This window comes from Fistularia commersonii, chromosome 31 (genome assembly GCF_037954325.1).
Source record: "Fistularia commersonii isolate RoL2024-O1a breed Wild chromosome 31, RoL_Fcom_v1.0, whole genome shotgun sequence".
In the NCBI taxonomy this organism is placed as follows: Eukaryota; Metazoa; Chordata; class Actinopteri; order Syngnathiformes; family Fistulariidae; genus Fistularia; species Fistularia commersonii.
Genome location: NC_141314.1, coordinates 8,887,501 through 8,906,543, shown reverse-complemented (window position 1 = coordinate 8,906,543; position 19,043 = coordinate 8,887,501). Strand labels below are relative to the sequence as shown.

At 47.8% G+C, this 19,043-nt stretch overlaps 1 protein-coding gene and 1 long non-coding RNA gene across 4 annotated transcripts in view; one reads left to right on the top strand and one right to left on the bottom strand.

Moving 5' to 3' along the window:
- Positions 1-488: 488 nt before the first annotated feature.
- pdlim7 (PDZ and LIM domain 7) overlaps positions 489-19,043 on the top strand; it is a 37,912-nt gene continuing 19,357 nt past the window's right edge. Inside the window, exons 1-3 of one of the 2 annotated variants that reach the window (XM_086139321.1) lie at positions 489-652; positions 3,913-4,011; positions 14,640-14,791. In XM_086139321.1, the coding sequence (XP_085995447.1) occupies positions 623-652; positions 3,913-4,011; positions 14,640-14,791 (281 nt within the window). In that variant the 5' untranslated portion in view covers positions 489-622. Of the gene's footprint in view, positions 653-2,531; positions 2,718-3,912; positions 4,012-14,639; positions 14,792-19,043 lie in introns of those variants that run through there. The other variant, XM_086139323.1, reaches the window with a different exon arrangement.
- The window catches only part of LOC147215815 (uncharacterized), a 2,697-nt gene continuing 1,004 nt past the window's right edge, over positions 17,351-19,043 (bottom strand). For both annotated transcript variants that reach the window (XR_015104187.1, XR_015104186.1), the window contains exon 3: positions 17,351-17,488. This is a non-coding gene — a long non-coding RNA (uncharacterized LOC147215815). The remainder of the gene's footprint in view (positions 17,489-19,043) is intronic.

Here is a 19,043-nt window from a genome sequence, read left to right as displayed (position 1 = left end):
GAAATGAAACCGTGTGGCTTTTTGTGCACAGATCTGCGCAGCCCACTCATGCACGGGCTCTCACGGTCGTGGAGGGGCGGAGGAGGCCCTAAGCAGGCCAGATTCAGGTGCAAACACGTGAGAAAAACATTTTAAAACCCCCAAATAATTCAGTTTTCCTGAAAAAAAAATGCAAGAGAGCGTTTGATGGAGAAGAACCCCGACAGGTGATGCTGCAGAAAAGCAAGTGACCCGCACAAGTGAATCTCACCCAACCTGTGCCAGTGAGTGTGTGTGTGTGTGTGTGTGTGTGTGTGTGTGTGTGTGTGTGTGTGTGTGTGTGTGTGTGTGTGTGTGCGCGTCCAGAAAGGTGTGTCGATCATGCACGGCCACGGCTGACCCCTGGAGGAGGAGCAGGAGGAGGAAGATGAGGAGGAGGAGGGTGGTGTGTGGGGCGGGAAGCCCGGCCTCCTGCCCCCCCCCTTCCAGCCGGGCAGGAGGAGCGGAGGCGGCGGCCCATGTGACCTCTGACGTCTCCGGCGAGTCGAGCTAAAAAAGAATCGGGAGAAGAAAAAACGCTCCCCGCTGCTCCGAGGGAATCCGCCGCGGCTCCCCGACGCAGGAAGTCCCGAAGCTGGTCGAGATGTCCGAGGAACTCCGAGAGGGCCAGGAGGTAGGAGAGCTCCGGGGAGGGTGGGGGACGACTTTGACACACTTTTGCAACTAGTCTGTGTGTGTGTGTGTGTGTGTGTGTGCAACTTGTAGTTGTAAGGCGTATTACATTGTAATAACACAGTAATAAGACAATCACACCGTGTGATACGGTGTAGTTACGTTGTAATAACCCCAGTCGGTTCCGTGTATCCCCGGCCGGCGTGGAAGCCCGGCCCCGCGGGGGATCCGGAGTCCAACCCCCCTCTCTCTCTGCGTGATGAACGACCTGTCGGTTCGTGTGGTTCCGGACGAGCTCCAGTCACACAATAAGACGACACGCAATAAATCTCACCGTGGCGTGGGCTGTCTTTATCAGAAAAGTGACTCTCCACGCCGCGGAGCGCCGTGGCGGAGCCACAACGCTGCAGAGTATAAATAGTAAAGGCCATAAACAGGGAGGAAGTCACTTGAATGAACACCAGAAACCTTTTTTTTTTCTCCCTCCTGCTGGAGACTTGACATTTAACCCTTTCCCGCCTTGCAACTGGAGTCCAACTCTTCTGCCAAACAATCTTCATGCCTGCAAAAGCTGCACATTTGAGGCGTTGGAGCGGCACCGGGAGAATCCGGCGCCCTCCGACCGGCTTTCTTTTTCCGTACCCGAGGCCGTGAAAGTTCTCCCGCGCCGAACTTGCATTGAGAAACGGTCTCGTAAAAGTAGAATTTGACCCGGATAACCGACGACGCCTGAGGTCACGGGAGCCCGTTATCATTTTCCCCCCTTTTTCTTGGCTTCATTATCTCGGTTCGCCCTGAAAGGAGGACGAGCGCTTTATCTCGGAGGCTCTCGGAGGCCATAAAGGTGAACTTCACCTCGGTACTCGTAACACAAAATGTGTGTGTGTGTGTAATTACAGCTCGGTACTCGGTTTTCCGCGCGCCGATACCTTAATCGATCGCGAAGACTTCGCGCCGTGTCTTTCGATACGAAAAGCTCGTCTCGCGATTAAAATGCGCCGACGTGAGTCGAGGAGGTTGTTGCTAAGCTGCGCAGAAGACAACCGCTTTCTGCCAAACCAACTGTTGTTTCTGAGTTAAATAAGGAAGGTTACAATCACCCGAGGGCGACGAATAAAAAGAATAGTGAGGAGGACATGGAGTTCGCTTGTGTTTTATTGGCGTCAGATCTCTGAAGGATTCTTCGTATACGTGGAAAAGATGGCCCTTCAAACGTCCATCAGAAGGAGTCGATAACGCGACGATCTGCGAGGCGTTATCGCCTCGGTCGGACGGATTTAAATTCAGACAAACCTTTTCTTTTTTTTTTCCCCCCACGAATCCTCGCTTTAAATTTAATTTCAAAGTTTGAGCGGCGCTAATTAAAAACTATTAAGAGTTCAGCTCGGCGGTTGGAAGTACACGCTATCGAAACAGCCCGAGAGTCAGAACTAATGAAAAGTCCTGTTAAACGAGCAGCGCCGCCGTGTTTCCGGACGGGCTTTTTCCGCCCGCCGCGCCCGGCCGACCCCGCTCGTCCCGCTCGTCCCGCTCCGCCCGGCGTTTAAATTTCCATCACTCTCGCACCCGTTCGCGCCGCGAGTAAACCCTGTCGCTTTAAGAGCCCCGTGTCGAAAATGTAATTGCCGGTCGGGGCCTTCGCCGTGCGTCACGTCCTCCGGGGAGGAATGTGAGGTTGCCCATCGGGCCTTCTGCCGGCGCACGGGTCCACCTCGCTCCCCAGAATTCTTTGATTCTTTTAAACCCCCGCTGGCTTTCGCTTGGGTCTCGGAGCAGTCGACGTCGCCTCTCCACCCCCCCTCTCTCTGTGACTCATGTGGGTGTAGGGCTGAAATAGTTTGGTGTAGTTTTACATTCCTTATATAGCCTCTGAGGAGTGCGGGGAGGCTGGAGCTGGCCTGTGTCACACACACACACACACACACACACACACACACACACACACACACACACACACAGAGTGTTTGGGGGGGTAGGGTTTGCCAGCAGGCTGAATCTGCTTACCCCAGCTCGCCGACTCTCTCGCTGTCCCAGGTTTGGGCTCCCGGCCGGCCCTTAAGGAGAAGGTAGGTTTCCGCGGAAACGTCCAGGATAAGGAATACCTTGGGGTGGTGGTGGTGGTGTGTGTGTGTGTGTGTGTGGGGGGGGTCGCTCAGATTCAGTGAATTTATCGTTGTCGTCAAAGAGTTTGTTTGTTGTCGTCTTCATCGCGATCACGCAAAGTATTCCCGACGTGTCGGAGCGGGTCCGAATTGCGTTTCGTAAATTGGCCGGCGTTTCGTCACGACGTGTGTTAACCTGCGAGTTCTAGATTTCCTAGAACGTTCGAGCATTTAACCCCCTTGTTTTTTTTTTTCCCGATGAGGTAACGGATGGCCCTCCTCGGCCCTTCCGCGGATACCCAAAGATGTTTTGATTGTTGCCATGGAAACAGAAAGAAGCGGCGTCATATGAAATGAGAGAATTCAGACTTTTTGTCGGATATAAAACCTCTCGGTTTTTATCAGCGGCTTCACCGCCGGTATCAGGCGACCGATGACGATAATGAAGAAAATGTTGACCGGAGAGTCTTGACCCAAATTTTGGATTTGGCATTTGGGTACGAATTGCCGGCAGGGCTCACAACCGTCTATATTTTCAATTCCTTATGAGCACTTTGACTGCCGCTGTGGCTTCCACGGGGTCTTCGCCTTACCCTTAATACGGAGTCGGCGACTTTGGCAGTTAAATCTTTTAACGTTCTGGTGTTGAAGTTACGCATCGGTCGTCCGCGTGACTCGCGGAACGAGGCGCTGATAAAACTCGTGTTTCCCGTCGTCTGTTACAAAACACAAAGAAATTCTCTCCGGTAATGTGATTCGTGATTCAACCCCATACAATTAAATGCCGCGTCGCAGTTCGGAGCCCGGGTTTGTCCTCCCGCGAAATTTGACGCGGGACAGAGAGATGGAAAACAACAACATGGCCGAGTCAGCGCTTCAGAAGCGACTTCTTTAAGCGTCTTTTCAATGCGGATCTCACGTCTTCGCTCGTGTTCTCGAGGGCCGGCGAGAGATCCAGTCGAATCGGGGGCGCCAAAAGAGATAAACGTAATAATTTACGACCGGCGCTATGAGATCGTTGAGGCTGAATCGGAGAAGAAGGTGGTCAGGTTGTGTTTGAAGGGTAAGAAAGTAGTAGCGTGTTAGAAAAGCAACGGCACTCGAAGCCTCCATGTGGGACATTTTGATCACTTGGCTTCTTCTTTTCTCTTCTCTCAAGGCCATGAACGTTTACTCTGTGACCCTCAGCGGCCCGGCGCCGTGGGGCTTCCGGCTCCAGGGCGGCAAGGACTTCAGCATGCCCCTCACCGTGTCAAGGGTAAGCTACTTCCCTCCCCGACGGCGTCCGCGCTTCTGTTTTCCCCTGATATTACCGACATCCTCCAAGAGTTTTGAGAGAAAACTGGGATTTGTTTCAAAAGTCTTCAGAAGCTCAAGTTGTTTTTTTTTTTTTTTTTTTTTCCTCTGTTTACTATTAAAGATTGTTCAATATCGTCCCACCCCACCACACCGGTGCACTTTAAAATCACTAAACATTCGTTGTCAAGGCTGGTTTGGGATATCATTTGAAGGCTGAAGCCGCAACGTTTTTACAATTGGAATTCATTGCCGTTTTGATATCATTCATTTTCTATCTGTATGGCTTATCCTGCGGTCAGGCTGGGCTGTGTGTGTGTGTGTCTGTGGAGGTTCTCCGTCATGCGGGTCATGGCGGATTCTCATCGAAATCTTCATCTTGTGGTAACTGGAGTTGAATTAACGCCGCAACAAGAAGATTTCGACAAGTGTCCAAGCTGTCATTGGCCGAGTTCATTCAGACATACTATACAATCATTCACATGGCATATAGAAAAATATAGGTTTGAAAAAAATCCGCTCACTGAGAGTGCGCCAAAAAGAAAGATGATTTATTTTACATATAACACAGAAAACTTATTCTCGGATGACGTTTCCATTAAACATGCTTACCAGAAATATGCGTACACATAGAAGAGCCTTTCTTTCCGAGTCAAATAAATTATCTTTATTTTTGGAGTGCTCTTGGTGTGCGGATTTTTTGCAAACCTCTATTCAGGTGACTTTTTTTGATCCAGCAACCATCCCTAACCGGGCACCGGATGTGCGTGTTTTTTCTTTTTCCAGCTCTTTATTATACAAAAATATAACCACCTCAGTTATGCAACTATTCACATATAGACACATGTAATCATGTCTCCCTTGTAAAGTCTCCCATGAACCTGCATGTTTTTGGAGGTTGTGACGTCCCTCCTGTGTGCTCATCAATATTCATCCGTGCAGTGTTTGGAACGTCACCGAGGCCGTGTCTGTAAGTCAACGGAGCTCAAATTTTGGTCCCCATTCGATGCCGATAAAGTCATTTCTTCCAAATTGGTGCAAACAATCCCCTGTTTGACCGCCGGCGTGTTGACTTAGCGTCCTGCAAGGCGTGAGACAGGCAGCCCGAGGGAAGCCGACCAGTCTGGCAAAACAATAAGCATTACCAGTCTCACCGTCTTTTTACTTTTGCTTTTAATAGATGTTAGTCGGATAAAAAATAAATATATATATATGAAAAAACAAGTTGGATCAAGTTGACAAATGACTCAAAAGTGATTTTAATGGGCATCTGGGGTTGAGCGCTCCTCGCAGTAACAGTACTCACCGGTCACAAAGGCAGCCCGTCATTTGTTTCTCAGCACTTTGCGCTAAAAGGCGTCGCTAAAGTGATTTTCAAACACTCGTATAAACTGCTGTCACAATCGAAATAAGCAGCGGACAATTTCCAGGCCTTATAAGTGCCGAGCTCTCAATCACTACTCGGCGGTTGCCGGAGAGTCACGTGTTTTGTAAAAAAGGGGGGGGGGGGGGGTGGGAGGCGGGGGAAGTGACACGGAGCGGCATCGCGCCGAGGTGTTTGCGGCGCCGGTGCAAACTGTGCAGGGCTGCGGTTATCAGCAGCCGTGTCAGAACTCGTCGGCTCCGGTGCGGGGAGCGGAATGTTTCCCTTGGATTCATGACAAGGAACATATTCCTCTGCTCGTAAAAAAAAAAAAAAACAAACAAGACACAACACTCACGGCCCCGCTTGATTTGACATATTTTCCAAATAGCGGCGCGGGGCTGTTCGCCGGGAAATACCGCTTGTGAAGCCGAGGAAGGCTGCGGATGAAGGCTAGCTGTGCTTGAATCATCTGGGCTTATCGGTCAGTGTGGGAGACCGCTTTCTCCTCAGTCCGGCTTTGTCACGCATCCTCATCCTGGCTCACGAAAGCAGCTTTCGCCCTGAAGGAACTTTTTGCAGTTGCTAGAAACTGTTTGGGAAGTTTGCTGTTCCTCGGTGTGTTCGGACAGCAGAGGAACCAGCGAACTTGGACCTCAGCGCCTAGTATTTTTAAAGTTAAAAAAAAAACTCCTATGACGGCGAACGCCGAAACCATCACCAGATACTTCTTGCGTATCGCTAGCGCCGTTTTCAAAACGACCGAGATCACTGGTCAACAGTTGTTTTTTTTTTTTTTGGGAGGACAAAATGGACAGAAGCAGCGAGAATTGGACTGATGAATTATTGGTATTTATTATTGTTATGTTTTACTTGAAACTCTGGCACAAGAATTTCCTTCAGGATAAATAAAGTTCTTCTTCTTCTTCTTCTTCTTCTTCTTCTTCTTCTTCTTCTTCTTCTTCTGCGGCTAACAGGCCTGTTAGCCGCAGGGCTCACAGAGGAACGTCTACATTTAGGCTAAAGTAAATCTGGAGTTAGCCAACGGCTAACGGGGTTCTTCACATTGGTGACGCAGAAGATAAAAACACTTCAGCCCATCTGATAGTCCATTTTTCCCGTCATGCAGAGCATGAACGCCGTGGCAGCTTCCACCTCCGTGGTCGTTCGTTTTTGACTTTGGCGCTTAAAGCGCACGTCAGACGGGCCCCTACCGCGGTCCCTTTACTGCTTGTGACAAACAAACAAAACGAATCGGCTCCCTCGGAGGTGAAGTTGTGGAGCCGGACGGTTCTTAGGACCTGAGAACTTCTCTTTTTGAAATCGGCTAAAGCTTCAGCTTTCATTTTCTCTCCTCCTCATCGTCTCTCTCTCTGCGCCGACCTCTTCGGCCCCCGCACTTCACATCTCCCGTAACAGCCGGGTTTGTCCGGGCAGCCCGCTGCAAGATTGATCACGGCTCACGCTCGGTGAAAAATGTCGCCGGTACCAGGAAATGAGACTTAATGTCCGGTCAGTGGCTAATATCTGTACGTCCAGGCGGAGAGGTTCACCGGGCCACGGGGCGATGGAGTTATTAAGACGTAACAACTTTGCTCTCCTCGCCTATCAGGTCCTCCTTGCAATTGTCATAAAAGCGCGGAGGGTGAATCCCAGGGTGGAAACAACCCGGGCAGAGGATGTTAGCTCTGAAGGGAGGAAGGAAAGTCAGGCTCGGCTCATTGGAGGCTGAATTTGGCGGGTGGTCTTTCCCCGCTGGCTTCGCCGCTGATGAGATAAGTATCTCCAGCCAGACGGTCGTTGAAAAGAGATTACGCGATGACGAATGCGCGGAGTGACGGGTCGAAGGGGTGAACGAGCGCCGGCGGGTCGAAAGGGCGCTTGTGATTGGTTGATTTCAAGTTTTTTTTGCAAACTTCAGTACGATCGGTTCCAAACCGATTGTTCCTCCATGTCCCTTTGTGCAGCTTTGAGAACATCCCGCTCGTGCACATTCACCATTTCCTCAGTAACTTTTTTTTACCAAGTTTGGTAACAAACTTCTTTGTTCACGAGCGTTTTTATTACCGTGTAATACCGAGCCAGGTAAACGCGGCTTTCCGCTTTCCGCAAGGGTTCCTGTTTCCTTCCTCTTCTTGAGCCAGGAAGAGCCGTGCTTTCGCGGCATTCCTGGGATTTTTTTTTTTTTTTTTTCCTCCGGAGTCCTGCTCCGTCGCCGCCGACAGACAATCCGCCCGTCTCCCACTTCGTGTCCGACTCGTCTTTCACGCTCCGTGGTCTCGTCTGTCTGGCGGACCCCCCTCAAATCTGGAAGGAGTGCTTTTCCAGTGAGATCAGAGGAAGGCCGGCCGGGCCAAAAGCAACTGTCTAATCGCTCTCAAAGGAAATTCAACTTTTTGCGCACACGCCCATTTGATATCAGAGGGAAAACGAAGCATGTAGGCGTTTTAATTTTAGTTTTATCCACATAGAAACTCTCTGTAATTTTACTCCCCGGGAAACGGTTCAGTTCTTCGCCTCATGTCGGTCTATATATAAATATGAATCTCCAAATAGACATAGCACAGAGTTCGTGACCCTTAACTTAGGGAAAACGGGAAAGACGACCTTTCTCTCCTTCGATTTAAAGATCGATGTTTTTCCACCAACACGCCAACGTGTCAGCCATTGATTATTTTAGTAATAATGTAACTCATCATGCAGTATTGAAATGGATTGACGTAGGAGAGACAGAACACTTTTAGAGGCATTACAAGGAGGCTGCTCTTTTCAAAATTGACCATTTATGCACTGAAAACGCGGAATTATAAAAATGGGACGATAATCTCTTTGGCTACCTTGAGTGGGTTTTCTCCCGAGCTTTCGAAAAGCTTCATTTTTAAATGACCCCAAACTTTTTTCTAATAGCTTCTGGTCATTTTCTCCGGACCGCTTTGGTTTGGCCTTTTCGGCCCCCTCTTCATTTTGCCGTCTCGCTTATGATTGGATAGAGACAGTCAAAGCTTATTGTGCGTTAAACACCTCCAGCTTCTGGGAAACAACCCAGCGTGGAATGAAGTTGGAATTTCAAATCTACTCTAAACTGCATTTGACTGGGATGGTCCGGTGATTTGGACGTAATATATAGTAGTAATATAATTCAAGTTGTCCGTATTTGGGCTGCTTGGGAAGAAAACAATGACCCTTGCAGTTTCTTGAACGCGCCTCCGGTCAAGATTTCTCCGGGGTTGAATTCTCGCCGTTCTCTGTAATTACTGTGGCTCTTCCCAAAAAACAGCGGCGCATCTCTGCAATGCGCCCGCCGCGACTGACGAACCAACCTGTTCCAGATGGAGGCCTCGTAAATGCGTGATCAACACTTTGTCGAAAAAGCATTTACGAGTTTTGTTTTTAAAGCTATAACGCGGTTTGCCTCGTCCCTACATCGGAGTTAAACCCGCCAACGGCGTGGCAGATATCTAATGACCGGGAGGTTTCCTTTGTGGACAATTCGCGCTCGGCGTGGAAGTTTGAATGGCCTCGATAGCTGCGCTGAAAACCCGTCGATGTAAAAACGGAGTCGCAATTCGGGAGCCGCGTGTCTCCTCGGAGACGCTTCGCCGGCATACGAAAAATGACCGAGCCGTGTCGCAGCAGGGTACGGCCTCGGGGCTCCGAACCAAACGATTTCATCGTCGTCGTCGTTTTGTCGAAGAACCAAAACAGCAACTGTTTGCGCGAATTTGGGCAGTTCTGTGTCGGCGCAGTAACGAGCACGTTGTTGACTCGAGGCTCGACGGAGGCGTTTCAGCCGGGCCGTCTCGTATGGACGGATAAAACACGGGTTCGGCCTGTTAATAAGTCGTTGTTTCCTCCTAAAATTTCCCAAGACTTTTCATTATCTTGCGAAAACATCTGGCGAAGTAACCCGATATCTCCTCTGACACATCTTCCCCAGCTTCCTGACCCGACCAGAAAAGCATGAAATGTCGGGAGCGAGATGTTATTACATTTTTGCCTCGACTGAGTCACAGCTTGAGGCAGCTGCGCAACACCTAGGGAGGAGGCTCTTCCTACACTCGCTCCAGATCCTGTGCCATTACAATTCGGTAAACACGATGATACTGTAACGCGGTGGCTCGGGGGCACCATCTGGTTTGCGACGGCAAAAACACATGCCGATCCGGTGAAATCGAAGCGTTCGCAGGAAATTACAGATGATGTCGAGTCAATAAGCAGCCGAGGAGATCCGAGCACGTCTCTCCGCCGCGATACGGCCGGGGTTGTTATCGAGTCTGAGCTTCTCGTGTTGTGAACTTTGGCCGTCGTTGTTTTTTAAGGTGATTTAATGTGTCCCGGTGAGCTCGATGCGCCGGCAGCATCGGTTTTCCGTGTCTCCGGGGGATATTTATGGCTTTGCATCAGCTGTGCCGCGCGAATGACGTCAAGATAGAGTGTCTCTCGGCCCCCAAATAGCCATGGAAAGAATAAAATTGACCCGGTGCTGGATTACACAGCTGGTGTGTCTGCAGCTGCAGGTGAAGTCTATCAGCACGCTCCTTGTTAATATCGGTCATTTCACAGAAAAGCCCGCAGCGGTGAAGAACTCCACCGTCACATATCATGCCATTAGTGGAAAATAAGCAGATTTGTATTTGATCCTGCCTCCTGACTACATTTGCAACAAATAATTCAGCGCCGCTCGATGAAGATGTTTTCCCCGGCTATCCTGCCGCCGCATCGCATTCATACATAATGGCTGCATCATCACTTTTGATCCCGGCTTGTTTTGAAGTATTGTGCAAGCGCGCTTGTTTTGCATTCAGAAACATGTTTTCCACTGTCCTTCATCATATTGACAAACTGCTGGGGGGGACGGGGAGGGGCGGGCAGGGTTGGGGGGGGGGGGGGGTATAGGGTTTCTGTCCGCCCCCCTACCAACCAAAGGTCTGAGCGCAGCAACTTTAAACTACAGCCATCTCAAATGAGGGAGCAGCTGCATTCTGAACCTGAGCCAGGGGCACAGGTGTCCGTGTCCATCAGTGACTCCGCTCACATGTACACGCCTGCACATAAACGCCATTATAGCTTCCAATTATTTACCAATCTGCACCCTTTTCTTTTATTTGCTTCGTTTACCGTTCCGGAAATGACAAGTCGAAGTGCGGATTTTCATACACACACACGCTCCGGGCTCCGCTCCTTCTACGCGGAATTTTCAAGACAAGAATATTACAACGTGTACGACACTTTAATGCCCCCAGCCGTGGAAAATACGGTGAGATTGTTCTACCTCTGATCCCGCGGCAGAGACAGTCGTAGCGCCGTGTTGACACCTGTGTCAAAGGAGCAGCGGGAAAGGTGGAAATCCCTTTTTTCAAAACACCGGCGCCGTCTTTACACATCACAAAGGTGTTGCGGGTGCTGGAACGCTGTAAATAATCCCGCGATATAAATTCACAACGCAATATGGCAGCAATATGTAGGTGGGGGTCTTTGTTATGGCTGTGGAAACACGACTAGAGAGATTCTTCTATGCAACCGGAAGGATTCACATCTAGAATAATGTCAAGTCAAGATGGACCGCGGTGACGATGATGATCTGCAGAAACCCAGCATTCCCCAGTGAGCAGGCACTAGGGGACAACGGCGAGGATACGCCGCCTTTTTTACCGGGGCGGAAACCTCGGACGGATTCCAGCTCACCGCGGGGCGGCCTTCTGCCTCGACCGGTGAAGGCAGAAGGAGAGAGAGCGATACAGACGGACCTAGAGATAGAGATGGGATGGATGGGTGCTAATACCGCTAGCGCTAACAGCTACATGCTTATCGGGTTAAATTGGATTAGATTACACTTTACTGTTATTACACCTGTCCAAGCACAGGGCGACGCAATGCGATTTAGCATCGAAGCAGAAGTGCAAAAAAGCAGCAGGTAATAAATAAATAAACAGGAATATTATGTCGATAATTTACAGGTGATTTACGGATGAGCATATCGTACGGATGGATAGTAGAAATGTACAGTTGATAAGTTAGGCTTTACAAAAATACAGTGGAAATGGACTTTAAATTGTATACAAATGGACTGTGGCTGCCTAGGGTTACTAAACTAGTGTAGCGTTAGGTAGTGCGTGTGTGTGCAGGGCTTTCCTGTAATATAGTGGTTTTGGAGTACAGTCTAATAGTTAACATGGTAAAATAATAGCATTAATTCTGCCAAAAGAATAGCTAGTAATGATGAAATAACCCCAAAATAATAGCTGACGCCAGACGAAACGCTGCAGCAGATCAAGACACGCCTCCTGGGAACCTGCGACATGACAGATCCAAGGATCCTGGGAGAAGAAATGAGGTTTCTATCATGCACTAAAGGGACGAGTGGAGGAAGGAGAGCTGTGCATCATCTCCCAGCAGAGAAAGTGTAGGACAGCCTAGCCTAGCCTAGCGCTAACTGTAACACGCGCATAATGAGTTCATATGTTGATGATGGACAGCTGGTTGATATTTGGCATTGTTCTTCAAGTGGGCTGAGAGCTGTTTCCCGAAAGTTCAGGAAGCTCTAACATTATTCTCACACTCATCAGATTGTGTTCGCCGTGGAAGGATCTGCATCTGCACAGGATCCAGGGATTAGCGTCTCCCATTTCTCTCACGGAAAAGATCCTCAGACGATGACCTTAACCTCGCCGACGTCTCATTCGGTCGTTTTTTTTTTTATGGACGCGCCGAGAATGAGATAAGCGGGAAAAGGAACCTCAGGCTCTTTTCTTTTCCGACCCCTTCGGCATTTTAACACTCTTAAGGGGGGATGTTTACAATTAGATAATGAAACTGATGAAAAATTTCCGAACCGATCAATGGCGCCCGGTAAAAATGATTAATTTAGAAGCTTACATATGATTTGCAGTCTCCGAGGCTGCGCGGTGGCCAGATCCCGTCTGCGGGCCGTCGTTACCGAACAGACAGCCGACTCCCAATGAGCGCATCTCCAAATTGGAGCCAGACGACAGACTCTGCTAGGTGGGCCCGGCGGGTTTCTTTGAGCGAGATCTTGAAAAAAAAAAAAAAAAGGTTGAATTTGTCTGACAGCGGCAAAGGGGACGAGGATTTTGATCCTCGCCCTCCTCGGAACCGGGTGATCTGGCGTGTGCGTTAAACTGTATCTGTTGGTTGGAAAGCCCGTCAACCGTCTGTCACTTACTCTAACAATTCGGATTTTTTTTTTTTGGCGGAGGCCTAAGGGTTTCATTCTGTCTGTCTGTCTCATCCTGAAAAAAAAAAAAAAAAAAAATCAACAAAACTTTACCACGCTGTCATTTGACAAATATGCTGGATGATAAATAGTAGATGTGAATCTTTTTTTTAATGTTAATGAGGTGAAACCAGGTTCCTTTCGCCAATTTTTTTGGCAGTTTTTCCCCCCAAAAAACAGCAGATCTGTTTCCTCTCACAGTCAAAAGCACCTTGAACATTTATGTCGGAAAAATAGGTTTATTACCGTTTGCAATGTCGTTGGGAGCAACGTCTCGATAACGCTTCTGAGATTCTATCAGGATGCGGGCAGGCCTGCGCTCTTTTGAAAACTGAAACAAAAAAATAAAAACTAACAAGCCTCCCACTTTTATTATCAATCGTGAGTTTGTTTTTTGTTTTTTCTTTTTCGGCGAGATGGGAAACCAGCCGAGATAAGCACATTGGACGGTTGTAGTCCGCTTGAATATCAATACTGCGGCGCGTACTGAATTAAGGGGAGGCGGCATCTTGGCACGCACAGGAAAGAAAAAAAAAAAACCAACCTTCTTGTTTTATTATTTTGATGAAAAGATGGAAATTCTCAGGTGTGAATCCATAAGTCTGCCGGATAACATCCCGCCAGAAGTTAAGCATCATAGCATGTTTATTAAAAGGTAAAAAAGATAGTTATATCGGTGAAATTAGATTTACAAGGCAGGATGGTGCTATAACGGGACGACAGCTGTCTGCAGAGGAGCCGGGCTCTGCCTCCTCTTAGATAAGTTGGGTTTGCTGCGAACACAAGTAACCTGTGAAAGTATTCCTTCAGTAACTCGTCTAATTGCTTCCAGTGAGCGCGAATCAAAAGGCACTTAGTGGCGTTTGAACTCGGCTGTTAAAGGAGCGCAGCTCCAACCGCCTCGGAGGACCGCCATTCTTCTTATTTTTAGCCGTGCCACGCTTTGATTCAACGCGGGGATTTCAACTTTGTTGTCTTTCTGTGGCACCGAGTTTTTTTTTTTTTTTTTTCTAATTTATTTTTTTTGATTTCCCCGGCTATAGCTGTCACCCGTTTGCAGACGACCCCCGCACCCCTTCTAAAAACAAAAGTGTTTACGTATAATGCGCGGAATCAAAAGAAGCGAGCTTTTTGACGAGCTAACATTTTTTGTCGGGATCCGCGACTAATCCTAATAGGGTTTTTTTTTTTTTTTTTTTTTTCCCCCAGAAATCCCGACTCTCGCTCGCTTATCTTGACGCCGAACACTTTGTACCCCAGTTATCTGAGAACTTGGCGCCTGATCTTGGTTTCATTAAGCCGCATGGGCGAGCCGGGCTAAGCCCTTTGCTAAACATCACTCGGCGTCTCCAGACTGTGAAATATGCGCAGACGCCATCTGACTCAACACCTGGCCTCCGCCTCCGCCCGAGAGGATGATGTCATCCTCCTGAGTGACTCACCTGTGGACGGATCTTCCCGTAAACGCCGCGATTCTCCCCGACACACGGCCCGAGCGTGAAGCCTTCAGGAGAGCGTCGGCGCTTTGAACCGCCGAGGTCACATCTGCGGTTAATCATACTCTGATGGGTGATGACATCATTACAGCCCATAATGCCTGCAACCCCCCCCAGATGTTGTTGAGTGAAATACCTCGCTTAGCACGTCGGGCTCTCGGGGCCGTTAACAGACATCACGGCTTAAATCGGCCGAACGGGACGTTTCCGCTCCTCGAACCAGATGATGACTTTCCAAGTCAGGTGCTTCATCAGCTGACGCGGATTTAAGAATCTACTTTTTTCCTTTTTTTTTTTGGGTTAAGTGAGTGAAAACACTCCGGTGCTGTGTCCTTTTTTTTTTTTTTTTAATACCACCCATGAAATTTTAATGGCAAATCTCACCGGCGTGCAGATGTATTGTTCACATATTTACAGATCCGCACGCCGCGTGTGTTCCCTCCCTAATCTCTTTTGTGAAAATCTAACTTCCTCCCCCTCGTCTGCTCTCTCTCCAGCTGGCACCGGGCGGGAAGGCGGCTCAGGCCGGGGTCGGGGTGGGAGACTGGGTGGTGTCGATCGATGACGCCGGCGCGGAGGACATGACCCACGTGGAGGCGCAGAACAAGATCAGAGCGGCGACAGACTCCCTCACCCTCAGCCTCAGCAAGTAAGTGGTTTATGATGCAACGGGAGAGCGCGGGATCCCTCCCGTTCCATTTTATCTTTATCCAACACATAAATCACACGGAACAATATTCCTCGGAAGAGATGAGATATCATAATGTCCTTGAAATACGTCCCCGGCGCGTCAGATAGCTGCAAAATAAATCGCTTCCATTAAAGCAGGTGTTTTACCTGCCTGTTACTTTGGTAAATTTAAATCACGCTCAGATGCGGACCGGCGTCACGTTTTCCCCCCCCGAAGCTTATGAGCCTCCTTGGGAATCCTGCCAAAGACTTTCACGCCGCATCGGGGGAAACGTCTGCCATTTTGAAAAGGAGCACTCGCAGAAAAAAAGCAATAAGTCAGTACATTTATCTGTTCCCTGCCACGTATTTCATCCCGGTTCCTTATTTTCTATCCCGGGATGTCAGAATTATGCAGAAACGGCCGAGGTGATTTGCGTACGACCGACGCGGCAGACAAGCAGCCCATAATACTCCCTTGGCCGCCGTCTGAATCTGCCCCGCTTTGTTTGTTTTACATTCACCCCCTCGATTACAGCAGAAATATAACATGTTTCTGGCCGGGAAGTGGAACGTCCCCGGTTGGATTCCCGCAGGGCGCTTTCTGCGCGGAGTCTCCATGTTCTCCATGTTCTCCGCTCGGGGTTCCACCTGCAGGAGGTTCATCGGAGACGCCGAATCGTCCAGACGTCTGGATGAGAGAGTGAATGGTTTCTATATGAGGTGTGAATGAAAGGGTGAACGGCTGCATGTGTTTATATGATGTATGAATGAGCGAGTGAATGGTTGTTTATATGACATTCGAATGAGCGGGTTTTGTGTCCATATGACTTCTGAGTGTCTGAGTCAATATGATGCAAATGTCCCAATATGATGTGTGAATAAGTGAGTGAAGTGTTGTATGTCTGCAACCCGGTTATAAATAACGAATCGTCTTTCTTCTTTTCCTTTTTCCTTTTCCCTTCAGCAACCTTCTCCATCTAACCCTGTCCTCTGTGTCCTCCTCTCTCACACCACCTAACGTCACATCCTCCATAAATCTCAGGTCTTCCTCTAGACCTCCTGCATGGCAGCTCCGATTCAGGAATGACCGAATGAATGATTTACATGATTAATGAATAAGCTAAGGCTGTTTTTTTTTTTTTTTAATGAGAAAATGGTTTCGCAGTCATGAATGCCTCTGTTGGCTCAGTCCTGTTCAACATTTTAAACTGGAGAAAGCAGAGCAGACTGCTTTCAGCAGCATCTGCGCTTGCGATTGGCTGGAAACACAACAATAAAAGAGAGAAGCGCTGCGGGTATTTCGTAATCATTCAGCTTTGTAATAGAATCTAATATACTCTGTAATTTAGATTAAATCATTTGCTTTGGAAGGGGAGCCAGTATCTGTTTTGTTCTAAATTGCGTTTGATTGATTCTCATAAAAAAAAACAAAAAAACGGTTAACCCCTCTAAAGGCGGCGCTCAGACTTGCGCCCGCGTCGAGCCCCGCCAGAAATTCCCCGCATCTTTGTAGACGGCGAGTGAAAATGAATTATAAGAAGCCCTAATCAAAAAAAAAAAAAAAAATTACACCGTCAAAAAAAAGGAAGACGGGCTGCAAACCACCGAAGAACAGAAGCCTGGGAAAAAGAGAAGGTATTGACTCATTAAGTAGTGAAGATGAGCCTCGCCGCTGTCATGGGACTCATTTTGATTTGCGATACCCACAAGTGTAGAGGTTGCGATCACAGCGGCGGCGCTGCTGCTAATTTTTAAATCTTGTTCTCTTTGTTGTCGGCTGCCAAGACTCTCTTCTGATAAGTTGCGCGTCGGAGTAGCTGTAGGTCTTTCATGTGAAGTTCAGATGAAAGCGCAGCCGGGGAGTAGTTTCAAACGTCGAAATCCTGGCGGACGTCTGCTGTATACTGTTAAAAATACGACGCTCCCCCCCGAAAAAGCGATGCCACACAGTCTCTCCGCTCAGATCTTCAGACCCGGAACATCTTGTTCGCAGGTTATATCGGAAAAGTTCTTGTATTTTGGGGAAAGGCTACAACCTCGGCCGTTATTTCTTATGGGAGGTAGTTTAATGCTTCTTAATATAGCCGGTTATTTTACCAGGCAATGATTTATGATGAAATGCTCAGTGCATTAAGCTGAAAGCAATAAAAAAAATCCCGGGCTTCTTCGCCGACAAAGAGACGCATTTTCCATTTTGATTTTTTTTTTTTTATTCGCAAGGCCGTCCAGATACAGCTGCTGATGTTGCATGTAGTTTTCCCCTTAGAAAGGAGGTCACGCTGCGTTCTTCAGCCTCCTCAATGCCTTAAAAGGAGTGTGTGCAGCGCCGGGGCGAGAGTGTGAGCCGGAGGAAAAGGAAAGGGAGAGGGAGAATCGTTCTGTCGTTCGGAAGGCGGGAGACGGCGAAGAAAAGTGGCTCCACGCCCTCCTCCTGAGGGACACTCAGGTGTCGTACGCCGGCCGGACGCGTCCCCCAGGTGGGCCCGGTGTTCTGTTTCAGATATCGATCCGGCCGGCAGGAACAAGGAGAATGTCTGCGCGGAAAACCGCTTTTTGTGTTTTTAACCCGCGTGCTCCCTTGTAACGCGGGGCTGGCGCCGATCCCGGCCGTCATCGGGGGGGGGGGGGAAGGCTGGGCTCGCCATGGAAACATGGCCGGTCGATCACGGGGTCGCTGGCGTGTAGAGACATACAACCAATCACCCTCTCATCCACATGTCATATGGAGACATAACACCTTAAATTCACCCATTCAGGCCATGTATAGACAACCATTCCCTCCCTATTATATACTGCTCAAACAAATAAAGGGAACACTTGAACAACACAATGTAACTCCAAGGTAATCCCACTTCTGTAAAATCATAGTGTCCACTCAGGAAGCAACACAGATTCATTTTGACTTGTTTTAAGGACATTACATCAAAGTTGGATCAGCCTGGAGTTTATTTTTACACTTTAATTTTGAGTGTGATTCCTAATCCAGACCTCCATGGGTTGATACAATTGATTTCCATTGATCATTTTTGTGTGATTTTGTTGTCAGCACATTCAACTGTGTAGAGAGCAAAGTATTTCATAAGAATATTTCATTCATTTAGATCTAGGATGTGTTTTTTAAGTGTTCCCTTTATTTTTTTGGGCAGTGTATGTTATATACAACCATTAATTCACCCATTCACATGTCACATAGAGACATAAACCCATTCACCCTCTCATATACTTGTTATATGAAGATATACAACCTTAAATTCACCCATTCACATCACGTATAGACAACCTTTCACTCCATGTTATATTAAGACTGACAACCGTTAATTCACCCATGCAACGCTTCATATAGACATGCAACATTCACGCGTGACATAGAGACATACAAGCCATCCACTCATTTAAACTGCATGTAGACATATAACATTAATTCACTCATCCACATGTCATATACAGGACTGTCTCAGAAAATTAGAATATTGTGATAAAGTTCTTTATCTTCTGTAATGCAATTACAAAAACAGAAATGACTTTTTCATGATATTCTAATATTTTGAAATAGTTTTCTTAAGATGTAAGCCATAATCAGCAATATTAAAATAATAATAGGCTTGCAATATTTTAGTTGATTTGTAATGAATCCACAATGTATGACATTTTCGTTTTTGTAATTGCTTACAGAAAATGAAGAACTTTATCACAATATTCTAATTTTCTGAGACAGTCCTGTAGAGATAACCTTAAATTCACCCATTCACATGTCATATAGAGACATTCGATTCCTCATTTATACGTTTTATAGAGGAAAAACAACCATTCACCCCCTCATTAACATATTATTCACTCGAACAAGCGTGCGCTCTCTTATTTACATGCTATAGAGCGTTGGTCCCCAAACTACGGCCCGGGGGCCGGATACGGCCCGCCGCCATATTTTGCCCGGCCCCCGAACAATACCGAAATGCAGTATGATTTTTATTTTTTTTTTATTCTGGCCACGTAATCGTGACTTGCACATGCATAGAACGTAACATTTTATTCCACCCTTCTGCCGTGTGTGGCTCATCTGAAACCCCTCCCTCAAATAAAAAAATCCTGGACACACCCCTGTCAAATAACACGAAATAATGGCGAAAAGATTAGGTAAGAGAAAAATAGATTGAGAATGCAGGGTATTTAACTTGGTAGGCGTTGGAATCAGTTTGGTTTCACAGCCTGCTTGCTTTCTGCTTTTCACA